Source organism: Symphalangus syndactylus, chromosome 3 (genome assembly GCF_028878055.3).
Source record: "Symphalangus syndactylus isolate Jambi chromosome 3, NHGRI_mSymSyn1-v2.1_pri, whole genome shotgun sequence".
Lineage (NCBI taxonomy): Eukaryota > Metazoa > Chordata > Mammalia > Primates > Hylobatidae > Symphalangus > Symphalangus syndactylus.
Window position 1 is genome coordinate 108342548 of NC_072425.2, and position 19771 is coordinate 108362318.

The 19771-nt window shown below is 37.8% G+C and overlaps 1 protein-coding gene across 3 annotated transcripts in view; it reads left to right on the plus strand.

Annotated features, from left to right (window-relative positions):
• Positions 1–19771, plus strand: part of CDK6 (cyclin dependent kinase 6) — a 235912-nt gene that overhangs the window by 205795 nt on the left and 10346 nt on the right. For 2 of the 3 annotated variants that reach the window (XM_055272710.2, XM_063636345.1), the window contains 2 exons: positions 11828–11878; positions 16951–17086. In XM_055272710.2, the coding sequence (XP_055128685.1) occupies positions 11828–11878; positions 16951–17086 (187 nt within the window). The remainder of the gene's footprint in view (positions 1–11827; positions 11879–16950; positions 17087–19771) is intronic. The other variant, XM_063636344.1, reaches the window with a different exon arrangement.

Genomic DNA, 19771 nt, shown 5'->3' on the forward strand with positions numbered 1-19771 from the left:
TACTACATCCCCCCACATGTCCCTCTTGTCCTTTACTTCCTACACTTTTCAAATCTAAGATAATCCATCACTTAGGAGAACAGTCAGGATCATGTCCAAAGATAAAAGATCAGCAGTAAGTTTCTCCAGAGTTAGCAGCAGCTCCATCTCATTCCCAGTATAAAAATCAAAAATGTAGATGGATGTAAGTCAATGTGTGGAATCTGTATCAAGAAAACTATAAAACTTGATTGAGATACATAATAATGAGTTTCCTAGATATAGAGAATATTTGATTATTAGAAATCTATTAAATATTCCATTTTCCTGAACAAGAAGATTGAATAGTTGTAAGGATATAAAAGGTTTCCAAATTAATTCATAGGTTTATGCAACTCCAGTCAGAATTCCAGTGGGATTTCCTGAAATGCATTTGGAAGAGTTAAACTGGTGAAAATAGCCAAGAATTTTTTGTTACCAAAAAAAAAAAAAAGTTATGAAGAGAAACTCCTGCTACCAAGCACTAAAATATATTATGCAACTACAATAATAAAAATAATGTGGTACCAGCAGAAGTGACAGACATTAATGGAACAGAACAGAGAATGAGACTTGAAACCCTGATTTAGGAAGTGATGCAATTTATCATAAATCACAAATCTGGGAGGACAGAACGGCATATGCAACAAATGAGAATAGGGTAATTGGTCAATTTCATGGGGGAAAAATGGTAACCTGATTAGATTCTCACTGTTCCTCACCACAGAGCAAATGACAGATGGCTTAAAGGGTTAAATATTAAAAGTGAAACCATGAAAGAATAAACTATAAGAAGTATTTGTGACCCTAGATGGTGATATATTTTCAAAGCGTTAAAAAGTCACAAACAAAAATACTAATATATTTGATTATATAAAAATTGAAAACTTTTGTTCATCAGAAAATAAAAACACTGCCAAGTTAAAAAGCACGTGATAATCTTGGAGAAAATGAATGAATATGACAAAGGTGTAATATCCTTAATGAATAAAAGAGCTCTTAAAATTAATTGGGAAGCCACTAGCACATCCCACTGTAGCTACACTACATTCCTATCACACTCTGTACATATCACAGTGCTAAATCATTTTATACTCATAATACAGTTCAGATGACACAAGACAGTATTAGAAGTTCAGATCTTATTTTCCATTCACATATTCTTTGTCCAAAGGCAGTTTAAGGCAACTAACACATTACATTATGCTATAAATACTTCAGAACAGTTTGTCCACATTGACACTTCCATTTCCTAAAATGAAACCCTTGCTGGCCCACAGAGGGAAAAAAAAAAAAGGCTAGCTTTGTTAACCAGCTTTATTTCAACAAGCACATCCACATGGTAAGAACTTCCTCTGATGAGTCATCCACAGTTGTCAAACACCAACTTTCCTTTGTTTGGCCCGTGCAGAAATCAGGTCTGTGGAAGCACAGTTCAAGAATCTGAATCATTTAATTGTGTTTTATTCATATCTGAATTTGCATCTGTCACAAACCCAATGTGTCCACCGTGAAAAATTGCATCCTTCAAATATTACTGAACAAAAAACCCTATCCAAATAGGTCTGTTCTGTCTAGATTGTCTGTGAAATTTCTGAGGAATGTTGTGGGCTCTGTTTCCTGTACCAAATTGTTGAGTTATCACACATCATTGGATTCTACCCAAAGTGTGCTGGATAGGCATATTATATTCAGACAGGATACCAGTTGTCTTTACCATTCATAAAGGAAAAAGAAAAGATTACTCCTGCTCTCTGCCATAAGATATAAACTAAGAGGTAGGTGAAAATGTGTGTACCCATAGTTTTTTTAATGTGTCCTTGATTTCTTTTCTTCACCAAGGTTTGAGTTTTTTTCAGTCATAGCTTTGTTATGCACTTTCTTGTCACCCTGTACTCGTTCAAAACTAAGGACTATAGTCAAGACTGAGATCCTGCCCTGGGATTGGTGCCATCTTAGCTTGTTTGGAAAAAAAAAAAAAAAATGAAGATCTTTAGAGATACCATCATATCCATTTGTATATAAAAAGAGAAAAGAATGGAAGCGGTGCTGTGTAATTTATTTTCATCTATTTACTCTATTTTCCAAATTTTCTACAATGCATGTATATTTTATAATCAAGATAATCTGTTACTTTTTAAATTTTTTATTTTTAATTTTTGTGGATACATAATAGATATATATGGGGTACATGAGATGTTTTGATATAGGCATGCAATAATTTGTTATTTTTAACAGTACCCATGATGAATCATTCAAAATATAAATTCAGTAAATAAGCTTTTTGGAAAAGTTAAACTTGCTGTTGGGCCAGTAAAATTTTATTCTGATAAAATAAATGCTAGCTTTTGTTGATTAATCAACACACTAAACTCACAATACTAGACACTGGTAGACAATATCACTGACATTCAAGGGCCAGAGCCCTTATTTATATGTTGAGCACATTATAATTTTTTAAGGAAAAAATGAGAAAATCAGTCTTTCAGTGTTTGGACTATTTTTAACCAATGATTGAATCCAATTTGGGAATATTTTTAGATCATTTGTAATGCTCTATGACTGATACTTTTGGTTCCATTTTGAGCAAATCTTTTTTTTTTTTTTAAAGAAGCCACTTCAGCCAACAGACACTTCCATTTCAGAAAATGTCTAGTGATTATTTTCCCCCAAAGGCAACATGAAAACCTTCAGCCTCAGAAAGATGTCATTTTACTGACATCCGGCTGATGTCAATATTAGAGTTTTTGCAAGAGAAAGGTGTGTGAGCATAGAGGTGATGATAATTATATACTCAAAGACACACCCACAACAGAGCCCATAAGACTCCCTTTGGCAAAAAAATGTTGTATTGAAGACAAAACCAGTGGATTCAGAGGTTAAAAGTAAGAAGTGGTTTTGAGAGCCACATTTTAGTTACCGTAATGTATGTAGTATTTGCTGTTGAAATGTCTCTATTAGACAGACTTACTTTTGTATTTTCTAATTTTTATTTCTTGTGTCAATATTGCTTTGAAGTCAGCCTATCATGAGAGAAAACTTGACTCACTTAGCTAGTTCATTTTCAGAGGTGTGTGTTAACTGATTAATGTAGCACTCTCTCTTGCTCCACCTGCATAGCACTTCAGAATCATTCTCAACCCAGCTTACAGCCTATCGCTACCAACCGGACTGGATGAAATCTCCTTGTCATCCTGTATGTGTAGGTAGCTCCACCCCAGTGACCCCCTAGTTGTGGTTGCCTCCTCAGATCCAGCACTTCCTGCAGACTATTAATTTAACCATGTGGACCTAACCATAGGCAATGCTCTTTCCCTGCAAAAGAGGCAAGATGCGTATAGTTTTACAAAGTCATTTACTGAAAGAGAGAAATAACATCTTGAATTGTGGTATGAGGAGGGAACTCCCCCCTGGTGTAGTCCCTTATTACACAGTAGCAATGAGTTATTAGGAAAAAAGAGAATAAAACCTGTCTGTCTGGACCACTTTCGTTCTGATTGTTTTGAGGTATGCTCATTTGATTTTTTTTAAACAGCCTGCCCCACTGAAATAACAAAGAACTTAATTTTTTTAAAAAATTCTGTCTTCTACAGCCTCTTGCTCTGAGTCTCCTGGATAGGGTGACCAACCATCCCAGTTTGCCTGGGACAGAGAGGTTTGCCAGGACACAGCATTTTCAGTACTGAAACTGGGACAATCTTAGGCAAACTGGGCTCGTTGGTTACCCTATTCCTGGGCCCTCTCCTACCCAAATGACCAGGTATTGAAGAACAACAGCGTTAAGGTTCCTACTCATGAACGAATTCCCTGGTAAAGCTTTTCCTTCTCTCCCAGGAAGGCACAGTATAAAGCAAGACTGGGAGTTGTGAGACAGAATAAGTTTATTATGTGGTATGGTGAGGTTCTAATTTGGTCGAGTGATATCTCTAGTTCAGAGTTCTGCTGCAGAGTGAAGGCAATTGATAAGCCCTGAGCCCAGTTAATAATCAGAGCCTCACTAATTAATCAGTGGCACTCATTTTGCCAGGTGTCCCTGATCGTCTCTAATCATCTATTCTGTCTCCACACCACACCATCACCCTTGCTCCAAATGACCTTCCAGCATGTTGTCATTAAAGTTTTTCAATGCTAAGCTCAATTTAAACTATAATATTAAAGCTAGAATTTCCACAAGGGAGCAGAAGGGTTATCCAAGCTCTGTGGTTATATGAAGAGACAGAAGACAGTATTCCCCAGAGTGTTGAACCTGCGATATCTGACTATTAAAGAAGCCCATGGTGACAGGGGTGATTCCATGGGGGTACCATATCCTTGACTTGCCTCCAATTTTTTAATAATACTAATATAAAGTCTTTACCCTTGCGAATTATAGCTTCCTAAGTTTGACTCAGATTTATTTTCCTGGTTCTAAAACTTTCTTTCAGTTGCAAAGTTATTCAGTACTTGCTAGTCACCTAACTTCATGGTTAGAGTGAGAATTAAAATGCAATAATGCATTAGGAATCCAGCCCTTAGAAAGTGCTAAATACATCATCGTTTCTTTCCCAGCCTTAAGCATCCCCCTGAACAGTGTGATTGGAGAGCAAGAGATAAGGGAGGCTTTGGAAGGGAAATAAATAAATAAATAAATCATGTAATTTGGCGAGAAAAAAATATCAAAAAGTATATAAAATGAAGAGTTGGATCCTAATCACAGAAAGACAAATCACATTTGTTGCTGCTATAGTGGACAAGAATGTGCCAGCCCAGCTTTTTAATTTTAAAATTATGGAAGATATATTATATTCATTAATATGAGGAAGGACGTGTTACTGACTAAATGTTTGTGTCCCTCCCAAAATTCTTACATTGAAGCCCTAACCCCCAATGTGATGCTCTTTGGAGATGCGGCTTTTGGGAGATTATTAGGGTTAAATGAGGTCATGAGGATGGGGCTCCCATGATTGGATTAGTGCCATTATAAGAAGAGACACCAAAGAGCATACCCTCTCTCTAGCCACGTGAGTACATAGCAAGAAGGCAGGTACAAGCCAGGAAGAGGAATCTTACCAGAACCCTAAATTGTTGAGTTACCATGCTGGCACCCTGATCTCAGGCTTTCTACCCTCCAGAACCACAAAAAAATTAATTTCTGTTGTTTAAGCCACCCAGTTTGCAGTACTCTGTTATTGCAGCCTGAGCAGACTAAGGCAGGGAGAGATGACACTGGGAGAATAGAAATGAAATTATTTGAATATTTAAGAGAAATAACTATTTATTGGAAATGAGAGATACCCATTCAGTTTTTGTCATAGTGATTAGAAATGACTTCATCTCAATGACCGCTTAGTCTTACTTTAGTCATATGTAAAATTGACTCAGTAAATATATTAATTTATGAGTTTTGTAATGTTTCAGGCATCTGTAGTAGTTTGGTGAGTTCTAGTTTAATTTTAATCCTCAATTTTGAGTTGAAAAATGGTAGGGTTTGTCTCTCTGCCCTCCCTCTCTTTCTTTCTCTCTGTCTCTCTCTCTAGAGGAAGTTACTCATAGTCCAGTAAATATGAGCCCTCTGTGGATAAATAAATTATTCACATCTGGTAACAAGGAAAAATTAATTCAGCTATTTATTTTTAAGGAAATTACCAGACTCATAGTCCCTCCTATGGACAGTGATGCCAGCACACTCTCTAACTTGTGTTAGAGACACAAGTCTTTCCTGTAAGTGGCACCTCCCTTCCCTGGCAGAGGTTTTTTCCTATCAGTCTCGGTCTCTGTGACGGAACTTCGTCTCAGATTCTTCTTTTTGCCACGGTCTTTCCTTCTCATTACTTGGGCTTTAAATTGTTTTTTTCCGTGCTCTTTCCCACCAGCCCTTCTCCCTTTCTGGACCAGTTTTACTTCAAGTGCGTCTTTCCCCTCCCCACTCTCCTTAATCCTATACTGTTTTGCCTTTGCTACAGTTTTTCTCAACACTTCTCTTTCTTTGTCTTCCAAGGAGACCATCCCTAGCCTGCATACCTGGCTGAAGCAAGCACTGGAGGGCAAAGTTCCTATCCTGCTTGCCTCTTGCTGCTTCTGTGAAGGTTTTCGCAAGGTTTTGGATATAGAAGAATAATTGTCAGCCAGCCCCAGTTTTTAAATACACATTATTTGCAGGCAGATATTGTCTGGTGCCACAGGCAGATTAAAGCATAAGCAGATACAACAGTATAAATCGGATTTGGAGTTGGCTCTTGGTGTGTATACATCTAATCATATATATATATCTCTGCAGATACACCTGCTTGCACTTGAATTCCCAGAGATGAACCAAGGAAGTGAATTTTGAGACAGGAGGAGCTGAAGTTGAAGGAAAGAAGGAACAGAAAGCCTTCTTGCAGGGGGGAGCAATAACCACTCAGCATGTATTAATTGAGTTCCAATTAAAGCCAAACTGGGCAGTAAATTAAGTACTCTGAATACAGAATCAAGTGAGGGTTGGCCCTGTCCTCAGAGAACTTCCAGTTTGTGTGTAGAGATCAACACGTAAACGAATATAATAGAGTGCCTTAGCATTAAAGTAGGGAATGAAGAGGTGAGGTGAACTGATCATATACGTGCAGTATATGGCAAGAGGCAATGTTGTCGGGTTTTTTCCTTCTGATTTTAAAACTAACACTCATAAAACGCAGTATAGAAAAGTAGAAAATGCAGAAAACAAATCATTCATCATCTCACCATCCAAAGTGAAGCATAAGATAATAGTTTCATACCAGTGCCTTTTTTTTGCATGCATAAGTATTTTTGGTTTATTATTTAACCCTAATCTGATAAATCAGGTGTTTGGAAAGATTCAGATCATAACAATAGATGATCAAAACTTGTGGAGCACATGTCTCCAGACACGTACTTGATTGAATATATGGTAAAATGTTTGTCACTATACTTTAATACCGTATGCTTAAAGCCTTTCATATATGTAGACCTAACAGTTTTCCCAGCAGTTTTTTTTTTTTATTTATTTTTGTGTGTATGTGGATGGCTTCCAAATTCTTAGCAGTTTTTTTACCCTCCTCCTGAATCTGTAATGTCTGCTTGGAAATATAATTTCCTAACCACCTTTTTTAACAGCTCTATCAAAATATAATTGATATAACCACACAATTCACCAATATAAATAGTACAATTCAGTGTTTTTTTCAGTTTAGCGTATTCAGAGTTGTACCACTATCACCACAATCGATTTTAGAACATTTTTATCTCCCCAAAAAGAAACGCCATACCCATTAGCAGTCTGTCTTAGTCAGCTTGGGCTGCTAACAAAATACCATGAACTGGATTGGCTTATAAACAACAAAAAGTTCTTCCTCGCAGTTCTGGAGGCTGGGAAGTCCAAGGTCAGAGCCAGTATCTGGAGAGGGTTCATTTCCTCATTCATTGATGATCATCATCTTGCTGTGTCTTCATATGGCAAAAGGGACAAGGGAGCCTTCCAGGGTCTCTCTTATGAGGGCACTAATCCCTTTTATGACATAATTACCTCCCAAAGGCCCCAGTTCCTAATGCCATTACCTTAGGGATTAGGATTTCAACACAGGAAATTTTCAGGGGCACAGACCTTCAGTCTGTATACAGTCAGTTCCCTCAAATCCCCTAGTCCCAGGCAACCACTAGTCTACTTTCTGATCCTATAAATTTACATTGTCTATGTAAATGGAATCATATTATGTGTGGTCGTTTGTGACTGGCTTCTTTTACTGAGCATAATGGTTTCAAGGGTCCTCCATGTTGTCTCAGTATATCATTCTTTTTATGACTCAATGATATTCCATTGTAAGTCCATACCACATTCTGTTTATCCATTTATCAGTTGATGGACGTTAGGATTGTTTCCACTTTTTGGCTATTATGAATAATGCTGCTATGAACATTATTCATGTACAAGTTTTTATGTGGACCTGTATGTTAATGCTTTTGGGTATATACATAGGTATGCCTAAGTACCTTTTTTGCATATTATTCATTCTCAAATTTCAGTGAAATGTTTTATATAATTTTATTATACAAGGAAAATATTTAAAACTAAATCAGTTACCTTCTAGTCTCCTCTCCCCACCACCTCCATCTATCTCATTCTGCCAGACTTTACTAATAATATAATACAAACTTAAAATCATGCTTCTCCTTTCAAGTCATGTTCAGACTTCCGTCAAGTTCTGATCATCTTCTTCTAAATGTCTTTACATCTCTAGCCATTTCCTTGTCCCACCTAGTTGAGACCCTTGTCATCTTACTTGTACACTGACTTCCCAGTTGACCTCCTTAGCTTGGTTTTCATCCCTTCTTATTGACTCAGTAAACCCCTGCCAAATTAGTCTTTCTAAAACACTCTTTCTATATTGCTGTTCATTGAAGTCAGACAGATCAGCTTAGCCACTTACTCATCTGTGTTTCCTTAGATGTTACTTTACTTCCCATCTGTAAAAGTAAGTTAATCAAACCACTTCCTAACATTCTATTAAGATGAAATGATTACCGCAACTTCTGTCTCCCACTGGTAAAATGAGGTAAACTTCTATTTGGTGATTCTGCATTTGTATAACTTGTCTCCTTGTCTCCTGTTATTAATGTATAAATACATATTATATGTATATTATATGACTATTACATTATATGTATATTACATACATTATAATTATATACTTTAAAATATAATCTATATTTTTTATATATGTATTTTTTAGTATTTCCCAGCACCAATTACAGCCATATGTACTTAGTGGGTAATCAGTCAATTAGTGTGTACTAAGTAGATCAGTTAATTGATTTTCTGCTTAATCCAGTTATTTGAATAGGTGGTAATTGTAAGGTGATAAGTTAACAATTTTAACTTAACTGATAACAACTCTAGAATAGAATGTGGTAATGAGTATAAAATAATAGATATTCTCCAGTAATATTTTTTTGAAAGATCACTTTATGAACATGGAAAATTCTTCCACTAATCAAGAAAAATAGCCGTCAAAGCATAGCTGCAGGTCAAATACAGGTTACAAAGGTGTTCTATAGGTTAACCCATGACTTCCTTGTCTTTTGAGTACAATAAAAGTATTGTAACTAAATGAAATCTTTCATCCCCTGTTATGCGTGAATCATTTCCTTTCTATAGCAGACATACCAGTATACACTTCTCATCTGTTAAAAAACATACCCAACTTCTAAATGTTGTTTGCCACTGTTACTGAGATTACAAATGATATCTGTGCATTTTTGAGTTGTTTTTTTAAAAAGGCATATAATCTGAAACTTAGTCCCCTTGGTGATTTGACCTGAGAAAATTTATCTCACTGATAGACTTAAATACTTGGTGAGGTTTTTTTTTTTTTTTGCAAAACTGCATACAGGAAGTGATATTGCCAATTCAGAATTAATTAATCCTTATTGAAAAATGTGGTATTCATCCTTTAGAAAATTCTTTTCTTGATAAAGTTGTAAGAGCTGTAACATGTAAGCAATATTTAGTGACCCCAGAGGAAAGACTGTTAGACTTAAATGTGACTTGGACCTCACCACATGGTGGCAAATGGTTCCTTCCTTTCCAGTTCACTATGTGAAATACCTTACGTGATTATCTGGGTATAATATTGGCCAGGAATAAGAGAGATGTCTCTGTGTGTGTGTGTGTGTGTGTGTGTGTGTGTGTGTGTGTGTGTGTGTTTAGTTACCACTTAATTGTAACTCTGCTATAAGCTGGGCATTCTAGTAGATGAGATATATTCACAATCTCACTTAGTTGATCCTGTGAGGTAAGTATCATTATTTCCATTTTACAAATGAAGCAACTAAGTCAAAGAAATTAAGAGACTTTCCTAAGATCATATAGGAAGAAACAGCTAAATAGAGATTCACTCCCAGGATAGTCCATTGCCAAACAGACCCTTTCCCCAGTCAAAAAAAAATCTTGAAAAATCAACATGTTAATTAAAAAGAAATAAAAGGAGAGGGGAATATTGTGCCCTTAATTAAGTCATGTAACATCTCCAGTACTCAGTTTCCTCATCTGAAAATAGGGATGATTATACTACTACATTTCTCCTGGAATTTTTGTGAGAATCAAGTGAGATTATGTTTGGGGCACTTGGCACTAGGCCAGATACAACATTCGTGCTCAATAAATTATAGTTGTTAAGATTCCATTTTTTGCCTTTTTTTGGAAGTTTTAGAAAAAAACTTGGACTTCTCACCTTCTCATCTTTTAAGACCTGTCAAGATGTCTTTTAGAGCCCAACTTCGTGATTCTTTATGAATTTGGCTGCATTAGTGATATGCAGGTGGCTTATATTAGTTTTATAGGACTGCCACAACAAAATACCAGACTGGATTGCTTAAATAACAGAAGCTTATTTTCTCACAGTTCTGGAGGCTGGAAGTCCAAGATGAAGGTGTCAGCAGGTTTGGTTTCTTCTGAGGGCTCTCTTTTAGGCTTACCTTCTCATGGTTCTCACATGTTTATTTCTCTGTGTGCATGTGCACCCCTGATGTCTCTTTGTGTCCAAATGGCTTCTTCTTACAAGGAAAACAGTCAGATTTGATTAGGGCCCACCCTATCTTATTTTAATTACTTATTTAAAGGCTCTATCTCCAAATACAGTTAAATTCGGAGATCTTGGGAGTTGGGCTTCAACATGAATTTGGGGGGGAAAAATTCAGCCTATCACCTTGCCATAAGTAAATTCTTTTCCACTGCATTTGGAAATAATTATTTTCAGGAATAGTAACATGAATAGAAAGTATGGTTGAGAAACGTTAAGGTGTGTTCTAACCACTGAAATGCTATGACTGCAGGATTCTCCATATATGGCCGTATATAGTGAGTTCATTTATTGTGCACAGAAAATATTTAAGAGGTCAAGTTTAAGGCTCTATAATTTGATATATAATATAAAAAGAGATATGATACCTGATAATAGACTACAAATATTTTAATACATTAATGTTGAAAATTACCTGTTTATGGCGTTTGTTGAGGAAGGAATCAGGGAATGTTTATTTATGTACCATATGTGTATGCAAAATCAAATAAAATGTTTAGTAACTGCATCTGTCAGAGTAAAGCTCTATGGCGGGATTTATAGGGAAACCTAGAGAAGTCTCCTCCCTCAAGGGGCTACTTGATCTTCTTGGGGAAATGCCAGAAATGTCACAAAATGACCTTTTTTAATTGCCAGTTAAATGCTCAACGTAGACGAGGAAGGCTGTGTGTTCGAAGCAGACACAATTGCCTCTAAAGCCCAGAGTTAAGATTTAGAACTTGTAATGGTTAGCTGCCATAATATTGGGAGGAAGAAGAGTGGTATAATTAGAAAAATAGACCCAGAGGTGGTTCACTGCAGCATTGAGGACAAATGAAAGGAGAGAGACCCATGAGGAAGTACTCTGATAGCAGAGTAGTATGGAAAAAGTGCTCTGAGAAATATCAAAGAATCCTACCTATTCATGATTCGAGACTAGGATGGTGGTATGTTCCACCTTATCACGAAGTTAAGCAGATCTTTGAAACCTGGAACTGAATTTGACGGTAGCACTGTTGTTAGAATGACTGGAAACAGAATGCCTGTGATTGTAAAACATGGAATTCATCTACCACCAGGTATTCATGAGAGATCCTAACCCATACGTGAAATGCAGGGAAAACCTTCACTTACCAAAGGAAAAATGTCTCCATTTTTTTACTTCTTCCCAACCTATAAAGAATATTTTGCTTCCTGTGAAACAATGATAATGGCAAATATGATTGAAATGTAATCTGAGAACATTTCTTATTTAAAATGTGTCTTTATTCTTTTAGGCCTCTTTTTCGTGGAAGTTCAGATGTTGATCAACTAGGAAAAATCTTGGAGTAAGTAATAACTATAATTTTACACCAGTGTCCATAGCATTAAAACATTTACAGTGACTTTCTTCTGACATGCATATCATGTGTTTATCTCTTGTCTTTCTTACTTCAAGCAGCTGCTGCAGACAGTGTTACTATTTGTGTGGTGAGTGGAGACATGGTAGAAGTGCCATTTTATGCAGAGCCCTAACTGCTCTGCTCTGGAAGCTTGTATGTTGCTTGTGTGGATCTTTTTGCTGCTCCTCTTTCTTCGTGTGGCTGAGCTCCAGTTCTTTAGTTCAAATACATTTTCTGCTTGTGGTCATTTCAAAAGCACCCACCATCAGAGATGGGACGCCTGGTGATCAAGTACCCATCCTTGTCCAGTGAGCTTCCTGTCCCCATTGAGTATCCTTGGTCACCCCAGTTGGTTCTGCATTGTTTTGTTTTGTTTTCCTGGGCGAAGGGTGGTATGCTACGCATCTCGTTTTCCTTTGGAGCACCAAAATAGAAAATGAGAACCCTAAGTCTTTGGCAAAATAACTCTGCAACTTCGAGAAAGTCATTTAAAACACCTCGTGAAGGGCTTACACGGTGCCTGGCACATAGTAAGCGCTTTAAAAAGTTATCTATTACTGTTATTATTAGAGTTTATCATTAATTATTTAACCTTTTAGTTCCTTAACTTCATCTGAGAAATGAAACTCTGACTTAAATTCTCTATAAGATCCTTTCTTGTGCTCAAATTCTTTGGTTTCAGTTACATCGCTCGTTGACGATTTACATAGTTTCATTCATGTCTGCATGTTCATGCATGTATGCATTCATGTTTCTAGAATGTAACTGGGGCACTTCTTCTCACAAAGCATGCAGTGTGGCCTCCTTTTTTGGGTTTTTGTGTTTGAAAGGCCCATCCGAATTGGAGTGGAGTAGGAAAAAAGTGGGAGTTCTAGACCAAAAATAGCCCTGATCTTTGGTCTGTGACATTTTATAGGAATCCCAGTGATTTTTATGAAATTCGAAGTCTGTAAGACTGCAAAAAAAAAAAAAAAAAAAAAACCACTCCTAAAGAACAGATTTTCGTATCAGCACTGTCTACTCAAGCATGACTACTTAAAACAGTTAATAAAACTGGAACCTGATTTTGTTCTTCTAGTGACTAGAAGCAGCCAGACTTCTGTTAATGCCAGTGCTACTGCTGAGTCAGAACATAGTAGCTTTAAGGCCTGAATCACATTTGCTAGTTTTTTATGCCTGGGGGCTTCCTGAGTCCAGGGCAGCTGATGCTACTGCTCCTACTGCTGACCACGCTGTACAGTGGATAAATTCAACACAAAGCCTTCATGTTACCCCTGCTTCTGAATGGCAAGTTCTTTAATCACTCAATGATGAACTCCCATCTATTTTTCCCCGTGACTGTTGAATATATTTTGTGTGCATGTGATCATAAAGAGGAAACTAGGGAAAGCAGACATACTGATGACCTTCTGTTAAAAGGAAAGAGAATCTTGACTGAAGTCAGCTTGCCAGGACTTGAAGGCCATCACCTTCTTTCCCTTATTTATACTACCTGACAGTTGTGTCTACCTCCAGCACTGATGTCTGCAATCTTGTTAACATTGTTAGTGCCCGCTTAGTACATGAGGCCGGTGAAATGGACCAGAAGGAATATTTGACCGGCATGTTTGACCTGCTTCCAAAGAAAAGCCAGTTCTACTTTTGGCAAAGTCCTGGCAATCGTAGGTTGCCAACAGCAAAGAAGCTGTAGAGTTCTATGGTTTGTGCCTTTAGATTTTACTTTGTGGTTTCTGGCATTGTTTCATCAAAATTATGTTCTGTTTCCTCTGAATGCATTACCTTGCCAGAGAAGAGGGACAATGCTGCACCCTAGTGTCACTGCTGAAGTACTTGAAAAAATATTTCTGTCTCCGCCATCACTGCCATTTATAGATTTTGTGCCCTGTTGGGCTTGCCAGTATAAATGTCAACTTTTAAGGCTTATATTCGGCTGTCCAAATAGTGGAATTAAATGCAAGCATTTTTTTAATGGACCTATCAGAATTTCACAACACATGTTTGGGCCATAAAAGTTCATTCTGGACATGAAACCAAATTTTTTTTAAGGAAAGCCATATTCACATACTCTTTTTTATTTTTTTCTTTGGAGACAAGGTCTTGCCCTGTTATCCAGGCTGGAGTACAGTGGTGCGATCTTGGCTCTCTGAAGCCTTGGCCTCCCGAGCTCAAGTAATCCTCCTATCTAAGCCTCCCAAGTGGCTGGGACTACAGGCACAGGACACCACAACCAGCTAATTTTTATATTTTTTATAGAGACGGAGTTTCACCATGTTGCCCAGGCTGGTCTTGAACTCCTGGGGTCAAGTGGTCCGCTTGTCTCGGCCTTCCAAACTGCTGGGATTACAGCCACCCCACCTGGCCCATGTTCACATACTCTTAAAGGGAAAAACATTTCTGTGTTTAGGAAGATTTAAGCCTTCAAGTAACAGCAAGTATTAAAAGTGAAACAATAGTTTTAGCCTGTGACATCTTAGAGCATTTTTAAGAATGATGTCATAGCTAAATGGAAATAAAATATTGGAACAGAGAGAACGGAACTCACTCTGGACTCTGTGACTGAGCCCGCTATCTGTGACTTTGGCAGTTCATTTTATTCCTCATTCTCAATTTCCCCATCTATGAAATGAGACTAATAACACCTGACTTATATGTCTTAGGAAATTGTTACAGGAATCAGAGGAGGTGATAGACTTAAAGTTTTATATACATAAATTGTTATATGTTTGTTTAAAATTTTATATGAAATTATATAGTTATTTGCATATGTACACGCATACAAACAGACATGTGCTGTTTCTCTGAAGGCTTTTGGCATTCAGTTGATCATATACTTGCAAGATTTAATTAGATCTAGATACATTCAAAGCCACAAATAAAAAGATTTTAAATATTTCTAGGAGTTATTAATATAATCAATTTCTAGCTGACTGGTGAATATACACAAAAATATTGATACACATAGACCTGAAAACTAAAAAGGAATGACGGGACTTTTTTTTTTTTTTTTTTTTTTATACTTTAGGTTTTAGGGTACATGTGCACAATGTGCAGGTTTGTTACATATGTATCCATGTGCCATGTTGATTTCCTGCACCCATTAACTCATCATTTAGCATTAGGTATATCTCCTAATGCTGTCCCTCCCCCCTCCCCCCACCTCACAACAGTCCCCAGAGTGTGATGTTCCCCTTCGACAGGACATTTTTAAAGCTCTCTAACAAGCATTCTTCATTCCCTCCTCTGCCCTGTCCCATTGTATCCAGACACTTACACGTGCATTTCTTTTCATAATTAATAGTGGTATTTTTGGTTTTTTTCTTTTTACTTCTATTGTAGGCTGTACTATTGAACAAATCTATATATTGCTCGTTGTCATTTCTATTTATTGCTTCTAGTAAATATGTCCATGAATCTGTCTTTGCCTCAATAATGTAGCTCTCTCAGTATGGCTGATAGAGGCAGAATTACAGTGTCTTCCCCAGACACCCAGGCAGAGAAGCCGTGATGACAGGGGTATCTTCCCAGCTGAAGTCTATGGCTTGGGCTCTGTGTAGGTGAGGGAAGGGGAAATAAAGTGCTACAGATATTGAGGCCTGTACCACATCTTCCTGAAATCTGGAAGTACATTCATAAGAACACCTCTTCCTGGGCCTTAGTCCCAACAAGTATAGGCCAAGCAGAAGACCCTAATGTGGGCCAGCACAATTTCCAACTGCAGTTAAAATTATTTGTTCCAGTATTTGAATAGCTATGTACCCCGTCCACTAAACTATGATTTTATTTTTGGTTCAGAGTTATACAGTCTGTGTGAGAAAGAAGTCCCTGCATCCTCTGATTTTCTGTGTTCAAACCTACTTACGACCTATATGTAAACTATAAATAATATCTATACAATGTATAAGTTATGTAAGTCCATTGACCCATTAATTTTTTAAAGAATCTTAAGTTATACATAGATATAAGCAGTTCATATTTTGAGTGTGGTAGTGATGTATTTCCTATGCATCTTGGATTAATAACATTTTCTAATTATAATAATAGTCGGCAATGTATTGATTGATATTGACTGTGTGTGATGTATATCAGGTGCTGTGCTATGATATATAAATTACATAAATTATATAAATTATAAATTTATATATTACTATAAATTTAAATAAAGTATAACTGATCCTCATTACAACTGTAAGTTATTATCATTGTATACATAAAGACACTAAGGTTCATAGATGTTAAGTAATTTATCCTTACCTGCCAGTAAGTGGCAAGTGCAGGATTTGAACCCAAATCTGCCTATTTGCAAAGCCTGTGCTTATTATCACTTGCTGTTCTTTCCACATTTCTGATCCCAGAATGGTTTTCAGGGGAAATATAAATAATAGTCTTTTAATTTACTGTTTGCTCACTTTGGAATACCACAGACTCCCTTTTATAAAATCATGTTTGTATAATGCAGGACTAACGCATGTTTTAGCCTCATTTTTCCTTCTGATTCTAATGTATATATTTAATATTTAGGGAATTACTCTTTAACCAAAAATGCAACCAAATTGATATGTTAATAAACGATGTTGGATGAGCATCATAAAATCATGTCATTACTGGGGTGTTCGATCAAAACACAAAAAGCATTCTTGGACATAAAGGAAGATATATACCAGTATGGGTCTCCTCTGAATACAGTAAGTCCTGCTTTGTCACTAAGTCAGAGCTTACTGCCTGGTAATATATTTTCTATTTCTACATCATCCCTTACATTTAGTGTCTGCTACCAGAGCAATCTCTTATCTCCTCCCACTGAATTTTACAATTCTTCTGTGAGATTACCCTCTACCCCATGACCACCATATTGCAGTAGGACAGAGATAAACAGAGACCCTGCCAGTCATAAAGTGAAGGTCTCCTGGGACTCTGTCCCCCATGTCTCCCCCTTAGATTTTGCCTTTCTCTGGAAATTGATGAGAAAACAGCTTCTGCATAGTAGCTAATGCTTATGTCCATGTGTGGTTCTTTTGTAGCGTAATTGGACTCCCAGGAGAAGATGACTGGCCTAGAGATGTTGCCCTTCCCAGGCAGGCTTTTCATTCAAAATCTGCCCAACCAATTGAGAAGTTTGTAACAGATATCGATGAACTAGGCAAAGACTTACTTCTGGTAAGTTTTTCTGATGTCAAGCTCATCTGCACTGTGCCAGTGAGACACCTGCCCTGCCCAGACTGGGTGGCGGGCACGAATATCAGTTCAGAAGCTGCTATAGGCATCACATGCCACAGCCACATGGGGCAGGAGGCAACAGTCCCTCCAGAGGTTTCATTTTCACAGTTGTAGCAGCTGGTGGCTTTGATTCTGGAATGTCTTTCTGATCCGCATTTTTTTAAATCTGCCATCTTTGAATGTTTATTTCAATGCAGCTTTAGAAGCCTCTCAGTTCACTTTGACATATATTTCTTTAGAAGTAAATATTATGTTTCCTTTCTTACAGTTTCATGCTACTTTAAGTAATTTGTCATTTTAATGTGCCTTTTCTTAAACATCCACAACTTTGGGGAGATGTTTTTCCAAAAGAACTATATAGCAATACTTCTTCTAGTTGCTGATTTATTTAATAAGTATTTAGTGTGCCAGGGACATATAAAATACCTCACTGAAAATAAGGACTTCTGTGCTCTGAGACTCATAATACTCGACCATATATATAATTTCCTGTACTTGGAGGCCAGAACAATAGGTAGAAAATGTACCTGCTGGGCTGTTCTTAATGTCTGAAACCCAATGTAATGAGTGTCTCCTTTACCTCCTGAATTAACAGCCTTTGAGATCTGCTTCTGCCTGTGGGTGAAGCACAGGTCTTCTCCATGTGTCTCATGCTGGGGCCCATGCCAGAGAGGCAGCAGCTCCCTGGGGTGTGTTTTTCTCATGATAGAAGGTATCGATGCTCCAGAAGGGCAAGCAGAAATATACAATGCCCCTGAAGGTCCATACTTGGAAAAAGTACCCGCCACTCTGCCCATGTTCCATTGGCCAAAGCAAGTTCCATGCCTAAGGCCAACTTGAATGGAGGAAAGAATGCTCCCCCTATGGTGAGAGGGGAGAGAAAAGAGGGAATATGTACTAAAAGTTGTCCAATCTACCATAGTATCCAACTCTTGACTAAGTTGTGATTCCAAAAGCTCATTTTATAAGTAAACTATTTGGCAATTAAATTTTCTTGCAGAAACAATATTATTAACACAAGGTTTTTTAATTAACCCTCAACCTGGCAACCTTGTTCCTGAAGTAGAGCAATAATAGAACTTAAACACCTTTTTTTAACCATGTTTCTATAGGACAAAATGTATTAAGACTTCCAACTTGAGATTCTCCCGCACCCCCACATTTGGCTAAGGCGTTCTCCTTCTCTCCGCCCTCTTCCCAGCTTTAAGCCATCAGTGTAGCTGTGAGGAAAGGGCTTCCTCTCACATAATCCTCTAGAGACATGTCTCTGTATTGTGAGTGTATTCCCACAGCTCTTTTCTCTTCTTTCCTATGTCCTGGAGATTAAATGCCACTACCTAATTTTCTCCTTCTTGGACTCTGGGAAAAGAGAACTCAGGCTCAGAAATTTTGCCCCTGCTTTCCGGTCCTTTGGGAATTCAGCCCTTGCAAAGCTTTTCTAGAGATGTTTCTTGCTGTTAGAGACAGTTGGAACCTTTCTACAGACAAGCTCTTTCTTCCACTTGCCCTTTAGCTCTTGATGTTCAGAAGATCCTATAGGGAGGCTAGCAACCATGGACTGATGGGGAGCTCAGGATAAGTCAGATTTCAGAGGACCCAAGAATTTGCCTGAAATTACACATAGAACTTTCTGTTTGTTTTTCTAGGTCAGTAGCTTTCGATAGAATATTAGAGAGGTCCCTAATCCAGTTGGAACCTGACTAGGACTGTGAGCAGGGGTCCTATTAATATCATGGTTATGCAGACCTCTTAAGTGGAAGAGGTCTTCCATTAACCATGATAATGTAAAGTCTGTAAATTACATAGAGGACTGGAATGCATAGACATTTCATATACCCAGTTCACTTTAGGATGGAGAAGCCAGTGTGGCTTCCCTGCTACTTATGAGCTCCTGTGGCAATGAGGAGGTCTTACTCATCACTAATTAGTGCTTGCCACCTGCTAGGCACCCAGCAGGAGGCGTTGATGGAAGGAGAGGAGGAGGATTTGAGTAACAAGATTACCTGAGGTAGGGGTGGAAATGAGACTAAAATTAGGGACACATTCTAACTAATTTAGGTATGGACAGTTTGGGAATAGAGATTGCTGCTACTGCAAAGGTTTCCCTTTCCCTCCTTTCACCTTCTACTTCGGTAGCCCAGCCAAACTGCCCAAACCACTTGACTAGGACCAGGAGCTTCTTAAGCGCAGGCACCAGCTCATTCACCTTGGTAGCCCTACACTTGAGCTGTCAGCCTGGAATAGAGTTTAGTGACTCGAACTGAACCTAATGGTCCCCTGAGAGAGCTACTACTAGCCGTGTGGCACCTTGGTATTAATTAGAAGGAAGATATCCCTGCCTCTGAGTGGTGTAGCCTTGAGGCAGGATAAGAAGTTACGGTGAAGCGTCTGACTGTAGCGCTAAGTTTGCTAGCACTGGAAGAATTACTAAATAAAGTTATATGCATACTTTAATGGCTTAGAGAGAAATCCTGGGCAGGAAACAGTCCATAGGCACCCAAAAGGGTCTTCTCCTGAGGGGCATTTTATACATTAGGGATATATATGAGTACTGTCTCCATATTATTTAGTGTCCATTTAAATAAATACTCATTCTGACTCCAGATGCGCTTAACATATGACAGT